Genomic DNA, 13,945 nt, shown 5'->3' with positions numbered 1-13,945 from the left:
ATTGCTTTTAAAAAGAGAGGAAAATTTCAGATGTTGACTCTGTCCTTTAAAGTGCAGTGATCTTTTAAAATTAACCTGCTTGTTGTAGACAAATTTGTCTTGTTGCTTCCATTGTGTCACTGTATCACCCCATTATCCATGAAAGAGAATGGCATGTGCTTCATTTGTTTCAAAATGCTATATAGCATAAATCACCATAAATCTGAGCACAGAGTCAGGGAATTCTGGCAGCTTCTCCCTGTTCTGCTTCCTGTATGGCCTTGGGCAAGTTACTTCACTTTTCTGTGTCTGTGTTCCCATCTATAGTGGGAGTAATACTTTACCTCCACCGGGATGTCAAAACTTAGATTAGTTAGATGTTTCAACTTTCTGAGGTCCTCTGCTATCAGGCACTACAAAAATGTAAAGTATTTATCTAACAAGTTGATGCTCGGTCAGTGTAACTACGGGACTACATCACTTCTCTCTGAAGTCACTTTCTTAAAATCTGAGCGTCCCTAGACATCTGATAGTCTAAGTGATGGGACTGAAGTATGCAAATAGATTGCTTTGATGTCACACCATTGCACTGTCTATCCCATTACTCCTCCACGTATTGGCAGTTTGCTTCTCACCACCCCTTGCTTTTCTCTCCTGTAGTTTTTAACTGTTTTACAAATCCTGTAATAGAACATGGGGATATCTTGTATAAAATTTAAATAAAGCAGGTTTTTCCTGTGACATCTTTCAATAATACAATTTAAAAAAGCCACCAGAAACTAAGCTTGTGCCTGCCCCATGATTCTGATGTTGGAGCCTGGGTAAGCATTGTTTTTTGTAGTGTCATTAGAACAGAACTGTCTGTCTGTCTGCTGTGTAGATCATCTGAGCTATGCGTACGTGTCCAGGGGCTCTGATGACCATGATTGTTTCAAAATTGCCAGGAGGAACAGAAGAGGGCGGCAATGGGAGTAATCTTTTGATATATCGTTTGTTAGGGCTATGAACCAATGTCAATGTAGGTGGTAGAATTGTGACATCTAATGCAGCTTTGCTAACTGCATAGTTTATTTGTATGGAGTAATCCTGTGAGAAAAATGCTGGGAAAGTTGTCTTGTCTTGCCCTATTTTAAAAAAAACAAAACGCATCCCTGTGGTATGGCTGTCCCAGCTATGGACTAGAACCCTGTTATACAGTTGTGAGAGCTTTATTTTACAATATCTGACACTGGTATTTTTGGTATGTCCTCCTTTAAATCTACATCTACTCTTTTATGTTCTTAGGCCTGGGGCACTGTCCTCTAGCCCCTCCTGAGACTTGGTTGGAAGCTTTCTGAAATGGTCCAGGGAACCAGGCATGGGTGGTGCCTGAACTGCCAGCTGGGGGAGGCTAGTCCTCAGTCCCAGCCCTTCCACCCAAGGCTCCGCGCCTGGAGCACCAGGAGGGTGGGCAGCACGGCCCCAGCCCCAGAGCACCAGGGGGGCAGCCGCAGCCCCAGAGTGACGGGACGGCGGGTGGCCCAACACCACACACACACCCCCACCGGAAGCAACGTGAGGGCAGGCAGCGCAGCCCCAGTTGGGGCCACCCCACAGGGAGACTGGAGCAGCGACTGCACTGAGCAGAAGCAGGACGGGGGAGCCTGGGGGCAGAGCATGGGCGGAGCCACACCTGGCTGTTTGGGGAGGCACAGCCTTCCCCAGCCTATGGTACCCACTGCCCATGAAACCAGGGCTGCTGTTGCTCTGGATCAGTGGTTCTCAATCTGTGGTCCAATCAGTACACAGCTGCGGCCCATGTGACATCCTCAGGGCCATACAGGTGGTATATACGTTGTGTGGATGCAGCTCACTTAACACACACACAGAGCCGCATATGCAGCCCCCATTGGTAAACAGGTTGAGAATCACTGTTCTGGAATATAGGCAAACTTTTTTAAATTTTCTAAACTTTTCCACGTCGAGAACTCCAGTATTTTGTGTGTGTCCATGAAAGTAAGAGAGACTAATAAAGCGATATGAGCCAATCAAGCAATGTGCATCACTGGGGAGCACAGTTCCCACTGCATAGCTTTGCTAGTGCACATTTGTATGAACTGCAACCCCTAGAGGAGGAGTGGAGGAAGGATGATTCAGGCATTAGCCTAGGACTTGGGAGGTCTCAGTTCAAGTCCCTGCTCCTTCATAGCGTCTCTGTGTGCCCTCAGGCAAGTCCCTTCATCTCTCTGTGCCTCACTGATCCATCTGAATGAGGAGGATAGCAGCATTTCTCTGCCTTGCGGGGGATGTTGTGAGGTGCTCAGATACTACAGTCGTGTGGGGGCGGGGGCATAAAAGTAACTTGGCTAGAGAGCAAGCTAGAGAACTGAGGTGCTAGCGAACAAGAGCCCACCACATTAATGTTCAGTGTATTAGCATGACCAGAGGTGAGATTTTTAACTCTGAACTTTAGAGATGGAAGCTATTCTATTCACCACCTAGCTCCCATGAACATCAGGGCAATCGCAAGCGCACACCATTGGTACTGTGCTTTTATGCACTTCATAAGGCATTCTAGTTATCAACATCTGGTCAGATTCTTAGCTGATAATTAAACCAGTGGAGTTACACCAATGTATACCAGCAGAGAATCTGGCCCACCAACTGCTTTGAGCCCGAGGCCTCAATGTAAATTGATGGAATCCCCTGAGTATTATTCCATTGGAGTCTAAACATCAACTTCTCTTTTAGATCTTCCATTCCGACGTTGAGAAACTTAAGTATTGATAGATACGTGATGATGGAGGAGTAGACACACCAAAAATGTGTAACCCCGTCAGTGTCCTGGAACGAAGAAAAATACGAGCTCCCTTACTCATCAGAAAGTTAACCCTATAGTCCTAGACTTGCATGTATTCTGCAAAGGCCTAAATAAACCAGTTAGTTACATTGGCTGCTGCTGCGTTTAACTGTAGCAAAAAGCAATACTTGTACGTACAAGAGGAGCAAACTGGCAGCTGTCTAATTGAACCTACTATGACTGCTATGATCCATGCTGGAAGTCAAGGGAGAGAGCTGACGGGCAAAGGTGACAGGACACTGCTGCAGCGGGCAACAATGGTGCTTTACTGTGAGATCCTTTCCTGTAGAGTAAGACCTTATCCACATGAGTCGGTTGTACCTGTTTAACTGAAGTTGCGATTTTAAACTGGTTTACTTAAAACCAGTGCAAACCCCTGTGGTGGACACTTACTTCAGTTTGAGTGGTTTATTTGGGTGTTGCTTGAGTCCGTTTTTAATTGATTTAGGCTTAACTGAAGTAAGTGTCCACAATGGTTCTAAGTAAACCAGTTTAAAATCACACCTTTAGATTAACAGGTGCAACTGACTCATATAAACAAGGCCAAGCATCTTAGCTTGTTGTGAACTCCTTTAAATGGTTTGTAGCCAGCCCCTGCACTGACTGGAGGTAGGTGGACATGGTGGTTTTTTCAGTATTGCTGGAATAGAACATCTGTGGGACACACTTGTTCACATTGGCACCACTTGATGCTAACTCCTGATTAATTTGGTGCTATGTTCCCTGTGTAGACTGACTAGGCATTGGCACAATCCTGGCATCCCCACCAAGCATACCAACCTATACTTAGTTGCACTACTGAGTGTGTGGAGATTTGTCGCTTTGCACTTTTTGTGCATCTGTGAGAGCTCAGTGAGAAAGTTGATGCTGGAATTTATCCCTTGCTGAATATTTGTCATGCATATCATTTACAGGTTTATTTCCGGGGATTCGGTCACTCTGTTCCCCAGTGGCTCTGGGATTGGTTTTCCTTGTTCCACTGGCTTGCCGTCTGTTTTTATCCCAACGCCCCCCAGCATCCTCCAGCTGACGAACCAGCAGTTCTTCAGATCCCCACGCAGAGCTTCCTCTTCCTCGCTCCCTGGACGTCTGAACAGGGCCCTCTCACTGGGCACCATCCCTTCTCTAGCCAGGACAGGTAAGGCATGCATCACATTTCTACACCTGATGGAAATGAAAGTGTAGCTGTGTTCATACCCGAGTGGGAGTGAGTCATGGAATCCCACCCACTGTAATGTGCCTGGCCTGTTGCCTAATAGACTAGTAAGTCTAGTTAGAGGTCATTGTTGTGCACTGTATGATGTTGCTTGTAAAAGTGCAAACTGAGTGGTGAGTACTAGTTATTCGGAATAAGTCGCTGCACGCTGGTGGGCAGTGACGAGTTGGGTGTGCACACACTCTCCTTGCAGGTCTTGCACGAGGTGTCTCACAGATACTGTAGGCACAGCATGTATAGCATAGGGCTTGCTTCTAAGATGGTCAGCCTGCCGGTTCGGTATAACTGATTCTTCAAAGGCAACAGAGAGTCTGTAAGCTGGCGCTCGTGCACATAAGCTAATTCTTATTGCCTGGGTGGCAGCTCTTGATAGGAGTTGCGTGTAAATGCTTTTCATTGATCCTTGGGTGGTTGCAGTCCCTGTGGTGCAGAAGAGTACCATACAATGCTCTTCCATGGCTATGGGTCAAGCGGTTGATTTTAATACTAGACAACTAACTTTGGTATTGTCACCACCTAGGTAGAGCAAAGGAGCTCTTAGGTTGGTAGGTGAGTAGCTGTGGTTGGAGTTTGTGGAGCTGGGAAGCCAGAACAAAGAGCATTGCCCCCAGTGACTGACCCGCTTAATGTTTCCAGTCAGAGGTTCTCTTTGTGTTTTCCAGAGAGTTCCGTTCTCCAGCAGTGGACTAGATTGAAAATTATTAGTTTTCAGGAACTGTAATCACAAAAATCATGTGAGGAGAGGATCAGTCACTCAGATTTGTATTTCAAGTGTGTCACTATGTCTCCTTTAGGGCCTTTCAACCCAAAGCTCTCCATGAGCTGCAGACACAGGGCTTGCTTTGCCCACTGTTGACACACAAGGCAGTGACTGGAATGCCTCAGCCCCAAAGCACAGCTGTCACAGTATCAGGGATCACTGCCCCCGTATTCCTCCCTCCGTGGTCCACTCCAGGCGTGCCCAGTCAGGACTCAGAACTCCTGCCATTGCCTGTCTCTGGGTAGAGACCCTGTTTCCACTGCCTTCTGACCAGGGGTTTTAAGGCTGCACAGCCCCTGCCTTGCACTGTGATACCCCCAGCAAGCCAGACTGCCTAATGGCCAGCGCTGATGCTTTGCTTTCTCTCCAAGGGCTATGACCGGTGTGATTTACCAGTCATATTAATTGCTGTTCTAAGCAAGCACATTTATTCCTAAAGCGGAAACGTCACTGAGAAAACATAATAAAAACAATAAACACATTTAAACGTACCAGGAGTCACCCATCTGTCTTATGGGGCCCTAGGAGGTCAAAGTCTTCTCAACTCCTCCGCAATTGCTGGGACCCTCCCTTGGACAGAAGATCCTGCCTTATAGTCAGTGTCTGTCTCAGCAACAGGCCAGTAGCAAAGGCCAGGATGGCAGTGTCAACCTTTCTGGGATTTGAACCTGTGGACTCAGGGAATTGTGTTTGCTGCAGATCTGATCCTTAGACCATTGAACCATCCCTCCAACGGGTGTTTGAGGTAGGCTGCAGAGAGCAACATTGCAATGTTAACTTGTTACCAACTGTCAGATTGAGCCTGTCTTTGAAAAGTGACTCTTGCTTAACTATCTCCTGGTTTTAAAGCCCCAGCTGTCCCTGACTCAGGGCTCATCTACATGAAAAATTCTATAGTGGCCTAGCTGCACCATGGGTTCTCTCGTCAGCCTGGGTAATCCACCTCCTCGAGAGGCAATAGCTCTAGTGCAGAGTACTCTGATAGAAACACTGCCTCAAGATGTCTGGGTGGGCTAGATCTTGTCCTCAAAGCCTCCTAAGAGACTCTGGTCTCCAATTCCTCGTAAAGGGGCATCTGGGTCTCTTAGGGCAGCTTGGAAAAGTTTAGCCTCCACATTTGTGAAGAGAGGGAAAGATCAATCATTGAGGATGACTACCAATGTAGTGTGGATCCTTGCCCTCAGTGGGAGCCCTCTTCCAAATGAGCTGTCATGGGAGATCAAATTGCCTTTGTTTTGAGGGTGGAGGAGAGAAAGCAAATATTTTACCCACAGGTGGTTGTGCAGTGCATTAGAAGTATTTTTTGGCCAGGGGGAGATAGGAAGCTTAATAAAAGTCAGACTCTTAGAGTGGGACATTCCCGTCCTCCTCAGCAACAGAAGCGTAAAACACACTGCTCAAATCTGTCATCTGGACCAGTGTGCTGTAACTGGAGCCAGAAGTGTCTGGGGAGAATTTACAGCCATCAGCAGGGTCTTGTATTCCATACCCCGATTCCAGACCTGCTCTGGTAGTAGTTCTGAGTGTCTCTGAGGTCTTTTAAACACCCTAACAAGTGCCCCAGCCTGTGGTCTCCATTTCACTGTCGCGATCCGGGTCTGTCTCAATTTAAACATACACTTCCAACACACCCACTCTTTTCCTGGAGGGTTTTTTTTTTAGGAACGTGTTTAGAGGAGGCAGGTGAACAGAACTGTTGAGTTTAAATAATAGTAATTACAGTTTAAATCTCTGCATGTGAGGGAGAACCAGGCTGCAAAGCTGCAACGTTTTCTGGTGGGTGTTTTTTTGTTTTGTTTGGGTTTTTTTTTTGGTTTTAAATGTGAATTCAGTGTCAGTCAAAGGTACAAACTTGACAGCTCTGGAGCTTGAAGACATCTAAAATAAGTGCAACCCAGGCAGCAATGATGCAAACATCCCCTGCACGCTGCCCATCCAGCATGCTCAACCTTCACCTATTGTGGTATCTTCTAGGCGTGAAAGAGTTCAGTTCTTGGGCCAATGTCAGGTGGGGGGGGGGGCGTGAGCTAATTACGATAGTGGTTGTGGGAAGAAGAGTGGAGCTGTCTTTGTCTTAAAGTAACTGAACAAAACGGGCCTGAGTCACTAAGTTAGCTTCTCCTAGTCTGAGACCGAGGTCTTGTCTACATGACAACTTACTGCATGGCAAGGCGAGCGTGAATCTGCCGTGCACCAGCTTGCTGAGCAGGAACTCGTGTAAACTAGCCCTGATTTACTGTTTCTCACTGGAGTACATCTGCTTGCGGGTAAGGCTGCTTTTTCTCACTACAAACTGATGGGGCAGAGGACTGGGCCATCTTTTAAGTCTGATTTTATTGTGCACAAACACAGCTGCAACCCACCACGCTCCTGGTTTTGTACTGTCTGGCTGGGAGGGCCTCTGACTAGAGTCTGTGCAGTGCAGGGAAGATTTATAAGCCTGAGGGAAGATTGTCTCCTACCAGTGCATTAAACCTCAGCCCTAAATTTGTTCTTGAAACCAGCAAGCACATGCTACTCTCCATCCAAGGGAAGCGCTGCCCTGCCCTGTCAGTGAGTGATTATCAAGGGTCAGAGGCCAAGCCACTGATGGGTTCTAGAATAACACCACCGTGGTAAGAACAGCCGAGCCTTTTTTGTTCAGTTTGACTCGTGCCACCAGCTGCTCTCCTGGATCCATCAGGAACAGTTGAAAGAACAGCCGTGCAAAACCTTTCAGCTGGACGGTGGCTTTTTGGCATAGCATTCTTCTTCCTATTCCTTTACAACTGGGGACAGCAGGTGCAAATCTGCCATGCAGCTGTGATTCTCTCCCCCCCCACCCCAACTCCACCATACTTTTGCTTGGCTTTGCCGCTCCAGGCTGAGGCACCGGGGCTGAGCAGTGCATGGAAGCTTGCCCTGTCTGTGCCGCATCTCTTCTGTGCATAACAGGGCTTTCAGTCTCCAAACCCATTTGGCACCTCTAGCAATATTTATTTAAATAGCTTTGTCCCAAAGGACAATGTCAGGACTGAGGTTTTGGGGATAACGCTTGGGTCTTCTGGTTCTTGCAGCTTTATTTGAACTTTACCATAGGTTCCTCGCTGCACATCCAAAGATGCAGATGGAAATTCATGTGATTCTGTCACTAGAACGTGAGAGAGAGTTGCATGCTCAGTCATGCAGGAGAGGGTGGAATCTTTTCTCTACCTTCCATCCTTTAAGATCGTGACAAGCCACCCCATGGTGCAAATGCATGGCAGGAAATGTGCACCTAATGGCCCTTGGCTCCCTGGTGAGGGAGCCACATGCAAGCGACTGTTGGGAGCTGGTACTGATGCTTTCTAAAATAGCACTGAGCCCGCAACGCATTTAAGGTGCTGTGCGGTCCAGACCCATTGAAATGCTGAAGTCCCTGCCAAAGCAGGGGACGCGCCAAGCACAGGGCTTAGAACCTAAAGATCCTGGCTCAGTTAGTACTTTTGCAATCAGAGAGAACTGGAAGGGTCACTTGAGTAGAGGTGGGATCCTGAAAGTAATGGGCACCACAGTAAAGTCCCGTAAGTTACTGGCTATGCAGCACAGAGTGGTAGAATCTTCTGCTGGTGTCGGTTAAACCACAAGTCTCCTTGCCAGCTTCTTCCTTTTTCTCCTCCTGCTGCCTTCTCAGACCCTCTCCCCAGCTCTTTGTCAGGCCAGCAGCTTCTTAGTTCATTTAAAATACAGAGCAACTCAAACAAGGATAAAGATCCTCTTGGGAAGCACCAAGGGTCATAGATTTGTCCATAGCTATAGAACGAAGGAGCAGGCCGCACGCAGCGCCTGCAAAGGCTGTCTGGGGAACATGGGAGGGGAGGGGGCGAGTTCTCCTCTCTCGCTGCTGTGGGACTCTCAACCTGCCTCCTACCAAGAACTTTTTTGAAGTTTGCTGGCTGCTTCTGTTCCCCTGCAGCCAGGCAGAGAAGGGATCCCTTTCTGCACACAAGGCCCGAGGGAGGACTTGTGCACTCAGTGTCCTTGGATTTGCCTTCGCACTTCTCAAGCATTTAGTTGGAGCTGGCTCCCTCTACAGCACTGAGCATTTCCAGCTCAGGCAGGAGAACTGAACCATAAAAGGCAGGGGATGCAACTCCAAAATAGTTACTGAGCAGCCTTGGTCGCCAGAAACGCTCTCACACAATGCATCCATTGCTCAGACTCTCTGAGAAGCTGAGACATATGGTGTAGTAATAACACCATATGTTTCTCTCTCTGTGTCCTCATCCCAGATAGTTTAACCCTAGTTTTGCCAGTCAATGAAATGCAGCCACTTCTAGGGGCAAAGGTGACAGTTGTTCAACACCACACTACACAGTAGGGCAGGGAATAAGAAGGGGGAATGTTGAATTGAAATGGAGGGCCCTTCACTCGGCAGTGGGCAGGACCCTGGGGTGACACCCTATAGGGTCTTAAATGGGCTTTTGGTCTGAGCCACATCTTGTGAGGGGGGCACTATGGGAGCCAGTCGTGAGGGGCTTTATCGAGGATTTAAGGGAAGGGAGGAAAGGAGGCGCAGAGAGGGAAGCAACAAATGGGGCCAGGGTCACTCTGACTATGGAACTAGAGCTAGAAGTGGCTTAGCCTTAGTCCATGCAGCTTTACGTCGGCAGTGGTGACTCTTACACCGGGTCCCTGAATGCTGCCCGGCTGCCTGGGTCCAGGTAATTAAGATGAGTTTGTCTTCAGCAGCTTGCCCTCTGCTCGCCCTCAGTGGGGGTGGAAGCCAGCTCTATAGCAGAGGGGTGATCTGGATGACTGAACACTCAAACCCATGTGCACCTGAGGCCTGTCTCCCCTTAGCCACGGTGTGACAGCTTGGGGTTATGAAGAGCCCCTTTTAGCAGAGCACACGACAGTCCTGGGAGGAAGTTGCCGGAGCTGGTACATTAACTTGTGTTAGCGAGGCTGGACACACAGGTGCTTTTCTTGGTGCTTGCTACAGTATTTAGCACCTGTGCTGAGTTTCTTTGGTTTGCTTTTTAGATTCTGGCTACTTGTTCAGTGGAAGCCGCCCGGCATCCCAGGGATCTCAGTCTAAGGAGTCGCCTGCGTCAGGTAAGGGCAAGAACTTTCAGTGCCGAGACTCCCAGGGGTTGAAATGACTTGCTAAAACATGTGGTAGAAGGTTAACCCTATTTCTTCCCCATCTCTTCCCTCCTGCCCACTTTCCAATGAAAGATCAGAGTAATCATTAGTAAGATTGCAAGTAGCACCTTGTAGCCTGAACTGAGGCTCAGATCCCCATCACGCTAGGTGCTGTACTTCCACACAATAAGGAAACCCTTGCCCACAAAAGCTTACAATTAAGTAGACAAGACAGACGTAGAAAGGATGGAGCAGTTATGTGACTTACCCAGTGGGCTACAGCATCTGCAGTGGAATCAAGAATTGAACCCAAATCTCTAGTGTCCAGTGCAGTGCTTTAAACACAAGATCAGCCTTCCTTGGATTTGGATCTGACCTTAACATGATGCCTTCTGAGTGGGTGAGGGTCAGAGTGACTTCCAAACACTATTATTTTTCCAGATCATACAGCTCCAAAGGTCTCTGCAGTGCAACTCCACTGCTAAAGTCCTTCCCTGTTCCCTCACCCACCAAAGTCAGGATCACGGTTTGCTAGTGTACTGATGCATCAACAGTGCTACAGCTATAAGTCCTCTGCATCGCCCTTTATAAAACCTTATTGCAAATGGGAATACAAAATGGGCTGGAAAATCTAGTATTTCAGAGAGAGAGAGAGAGAGAGAGAGAGAGACACACACACACACACACACACACACACACACACACACACACACACACACACACACACACACACACACACACACACACACACACACACACACACACACACACACACACACACACACCTTTTAAAGTCTACATTTAGTGCCAGAGAGAGCCCTGTAGGCTCTAGGCAGCTGCATTGGCAGCAACAGTGCAAGTATGTTGCATTTCAGCCCTGATCTGGAGGGCAACACCTCAAAGCTAGGAGGGAAACTTACTCTCCATGCCCGCTCAGTCCTTGGCCTCTTCCCAGAGACTGGCCAGTTGCAACAGTTTTGTTGCCCACTGGGGTGTGGTCAGAGACTTCTTCTATTGCTTGGGATGTTACACGCACAACTGGACCTTGAATTGGCTCAGTCACTTCGTGACAGTATAGCTTGCTGCCATGGAAGAGTTCAGGTTCTCCATTTCTTGGGCCAACAGGGATGGGGAATGCTGCAGAAGTAGCATCATCCTGCCTCGAGGCAGAGAAGAACAGGAAGAGGGTGCATGTGTGGGCTGGAGTGCTTTATCCCTGCAACAAGTGTATGCAGTTACAGTTACCTGGCTTGGAGAGAGGTGAATGTTATGTAGGGCCACTGAGGAAGAACTGAAGAGTAAAGGGTAAAAGCTACTCTGTGGTATCCCCAGGCTTCACGTTCTTTTGATAGCTGCAGAAATATTGGAAAACATGTAAAAGCTGAGATCTCACTGAGTGATTTCAAGCTTTCCATCTGCAGCTCTTTTCCTCTTTCTTTAGGTTTTGTTTTGTTTTTTTTTCCCCCTGTCCAAGGAACTGATTATCAAACTTCTTTGTCTGCTGTGCCTCTTCGCTGCCCCATCATACCGGTGACCTGTCTGTTGCACTTCTGACCCCAGACAGACCTTCTGTCCCCGTCTGGATCCCTTGCCTCTGCATCAAGTTTGTACTGCCCGTGTTTTAACAATCCGAATGCAGCTGCAGTCTGGGTTAATTCCCTGCCCACCCCCCACTTTCCTGGTGTACTCTTCAAACAAACGGTCTGAAAGTATCTGCCAAAATCACTCCTTTAAAAATAAGCTGCATGCAAAATGTAAACTCCACTGAAGGAGCCCAGCGACCAGACCCAAAGCGGGTGTTGGGCCATTAAAAACTTACCTTCTCTCTCCTGTTCTAAGTGTTCTTCTCCCCTCCAAAGTTACCCCATTGTGATGCACCAGCATGAACCATGATGTGACATCGTGGTTTCAGTACCAGAAATCCCAGCTGAATTTTCTCCATTGAGTTCCATGATAGATGCTGGGGTGATGGTGCAGTAGAAGTAGCTGATCTGTGGCTTGGGGAACCTTAAAGGGTGGAAAGGGTAAGAGTGGGTTGAACCTGGGCTGCATGAGGTGAAAAGTTCAGTGAACGGAGAGGAGAGTTGACCTTCTAACCTCCTGTTCTGTTGGGCAACAGAGAATTTAAACGATCTCCATTTAAATGGAGCAAAGTCTTGGGTCTTTTCTAAAGACAAGTTGCACAGATCTAATGCATCATTTTATAAGTCAGCTTAGTCAAATTGCTGCAACGCTTGTATATAGACATAGCCTTAACAGAGTTAACTGAGGACTACTATGATATACCTTGTTTCCCCAAGTTCCTTTGCAAAGATAGAAGTTTTTGGCTCTGACCCTAGGAAACAGCAGAGAATTACTTTTGAATCCCCCCCCCCACCGCCCCAATCTTACAATGTGTGTTCTCAGAGTAAAGAACGGGCATAGAGGAGATGCTCCGGTCACTCATAGCACAGCAAGGACTTTTTGAAATGAATAGGGACACATACACACCCTCCTCTCGCAGACTGTTTGGCGAACACATCCACCACATTTCCCAGCCTAAATCCCCTCTCTCTGCCCCCCGGCGTGTCTCCATTTCAGAGTACTACTCCCTGCTGTCTGGAAGCTGCGCCCCATCCCCCATCCCATCTCCAGCACCTTCGGTGGCTGGCTCCGTCACCTCCAGCTCCGGCTCGTTGCATTACCGCCGGCCCCTCATCAGTCCTGCACGCCTGAACCTGAAAGGGCAGAAGCTGCTGCTTTTCCCATCCCAGAGTGACGCCCTGCACACGCCGACCAGCTTGGATGAGCCTCCGCACCCCGACAGCAATGTCTTCGCTGCTGAGCTGACCCTGTTCCCAAAAAAGAACCTCCGCGAGCGTGGAATGCCTGGTACGTGCCTGACCTCTTCCCCAGCATCCAGTCCAGTCACAGTCGGTCAGCTTGCAAGCTAAGCAGTTGGTAAAAGGAAGGGGAGACCATCAAGGAAAACCCAAGTGGTACCGATGATTCAGTAGCTGAGAGTCCCTATTGGGTCCAGTGGCCCTTTGTGTACCACTGTAGGGGGTGGGTAAAATTAGGGGGCCACTGTACTGCTGGAGGCCCTGTCCTTCAGATTCGAGGTGAAACCAAGATCCTCTCCACTTGCCATTTAAGATCCCATTGTTGTTGTTTATTTTTATTATTTGGATGATCATAGGTGCTTTCACATGATTAAGGGTGTTAACCCAATTGTCCTGACCACATTCTAGCTTAAATAATTACATTCTGACTTCTGAAATTCATCCAGCCATTGCAGTTGTGGTAAGATTGTTTGTTTCACACTGATGAATTATGCCAAAGAGCTCCTGGATTTGTCTTTTGTCTTCACTTCCAGTCCTAACCTCTTGTGCAGCACTGCTCTGCAATGTTTCACCATCCAATTCTGGCGACAGGCTTATAATTTCCATTGCATCTGTTTTTTTCTGATGGTGCCTCTTCCTCTCCTCTTGCAGATATGAGGTCAGTCATGGAAAGAGGGAGTATTTGCAGTAATAATTCCATCAAAAAAGAGGATAATTCATCACATTCATCCACCTGTGTGGTGGACACAACCACCAAAGGAGAAGACCCAGCAGGCTGGAGAGGTGGGTGGCAGGCTGTGTGTGTGTGTCTCAGAGAGAGAGAGAGAGAACGAACTGTTCATTGTGTCTAAGTGACTTGGCAATAATCAAACAAAAATAATTGGCAGAGACAGGAGAAGGCAGCAGATCTCCTCTGTGCCAGTCCTGTGCCTTTACTACAAGGCTCTCCTTATTCCTCAGATTGTCAGAGAAACACTGAGCACTACAGTGTTCTCCTGGGTCAGGAAACGGTGGGTGAGATTAGAAGGGAATGGGAAAGAATTGGATGGAGAAGTACATCAGAGTCTTTCCTGCCTGGATTGTGGCTGGAAACCTGGTTCACCAACTTCTGATCCGAATAAAAACATTGGGCCTGGAAAGGGAGACTTCTGTTCATCGTTATTTCATCAAGTTCCTTACCAGTTCTTACTGGCATCTTCTTTTCTTTTTTTCCCCCCCCTCCC

At 47.9% G+C, this 13,945-nt stretch overlaps 1 protein-coding gene across 1 annotated transcript in view; it reads left to right on the top strand.

Moving 5' to 3' along the window:
- The window catches only part of TMEM201 (transmembrane protein 201), a 52,507-nt gene that overhangs the window by 32,189 nt on the left and 6,373 nt on the right, over window positions 1-13,945 (top strand). Inside the window, exons 7-10 of the mRNA XM_084651798.1 lie at window positions 3,733-3,956; window positions 9,799-9,870; window positions 12,481-12,771; window positions 13,374-13,505. Coding sequence (XP_084507924.1) covers window positions 3,733-3,956; window positions 9,799-9,870; window positions 12,481-12,771; window positions 13,374-13,505 — 719 coding nt within the window. The remainder of the gene's footprint in view (window positions 1-3,732; window positions 3,957-9,798; window positions 9,871-12,480; window positions 12,772-13,373; window positions 13,506-13,945) is intronic.

Source organism: Lepidochelys olivacea (genome assembly GCF_965140295.1).
Source record: "Lepidochelys olivacea isolate rLepOli2 genome assembly, chromosome: 18".
In the NCBI taxonomy this organism is placed as follows: domain Eukaryota; kingdom Metazoa; phylum Chordata; order Testudines; family Cheloniidae; genus Lepidochelys; species Lepidochelys olivacea.
This window is presented reverse-complemented; position numbering and strand designations above follow the sequence as displayed.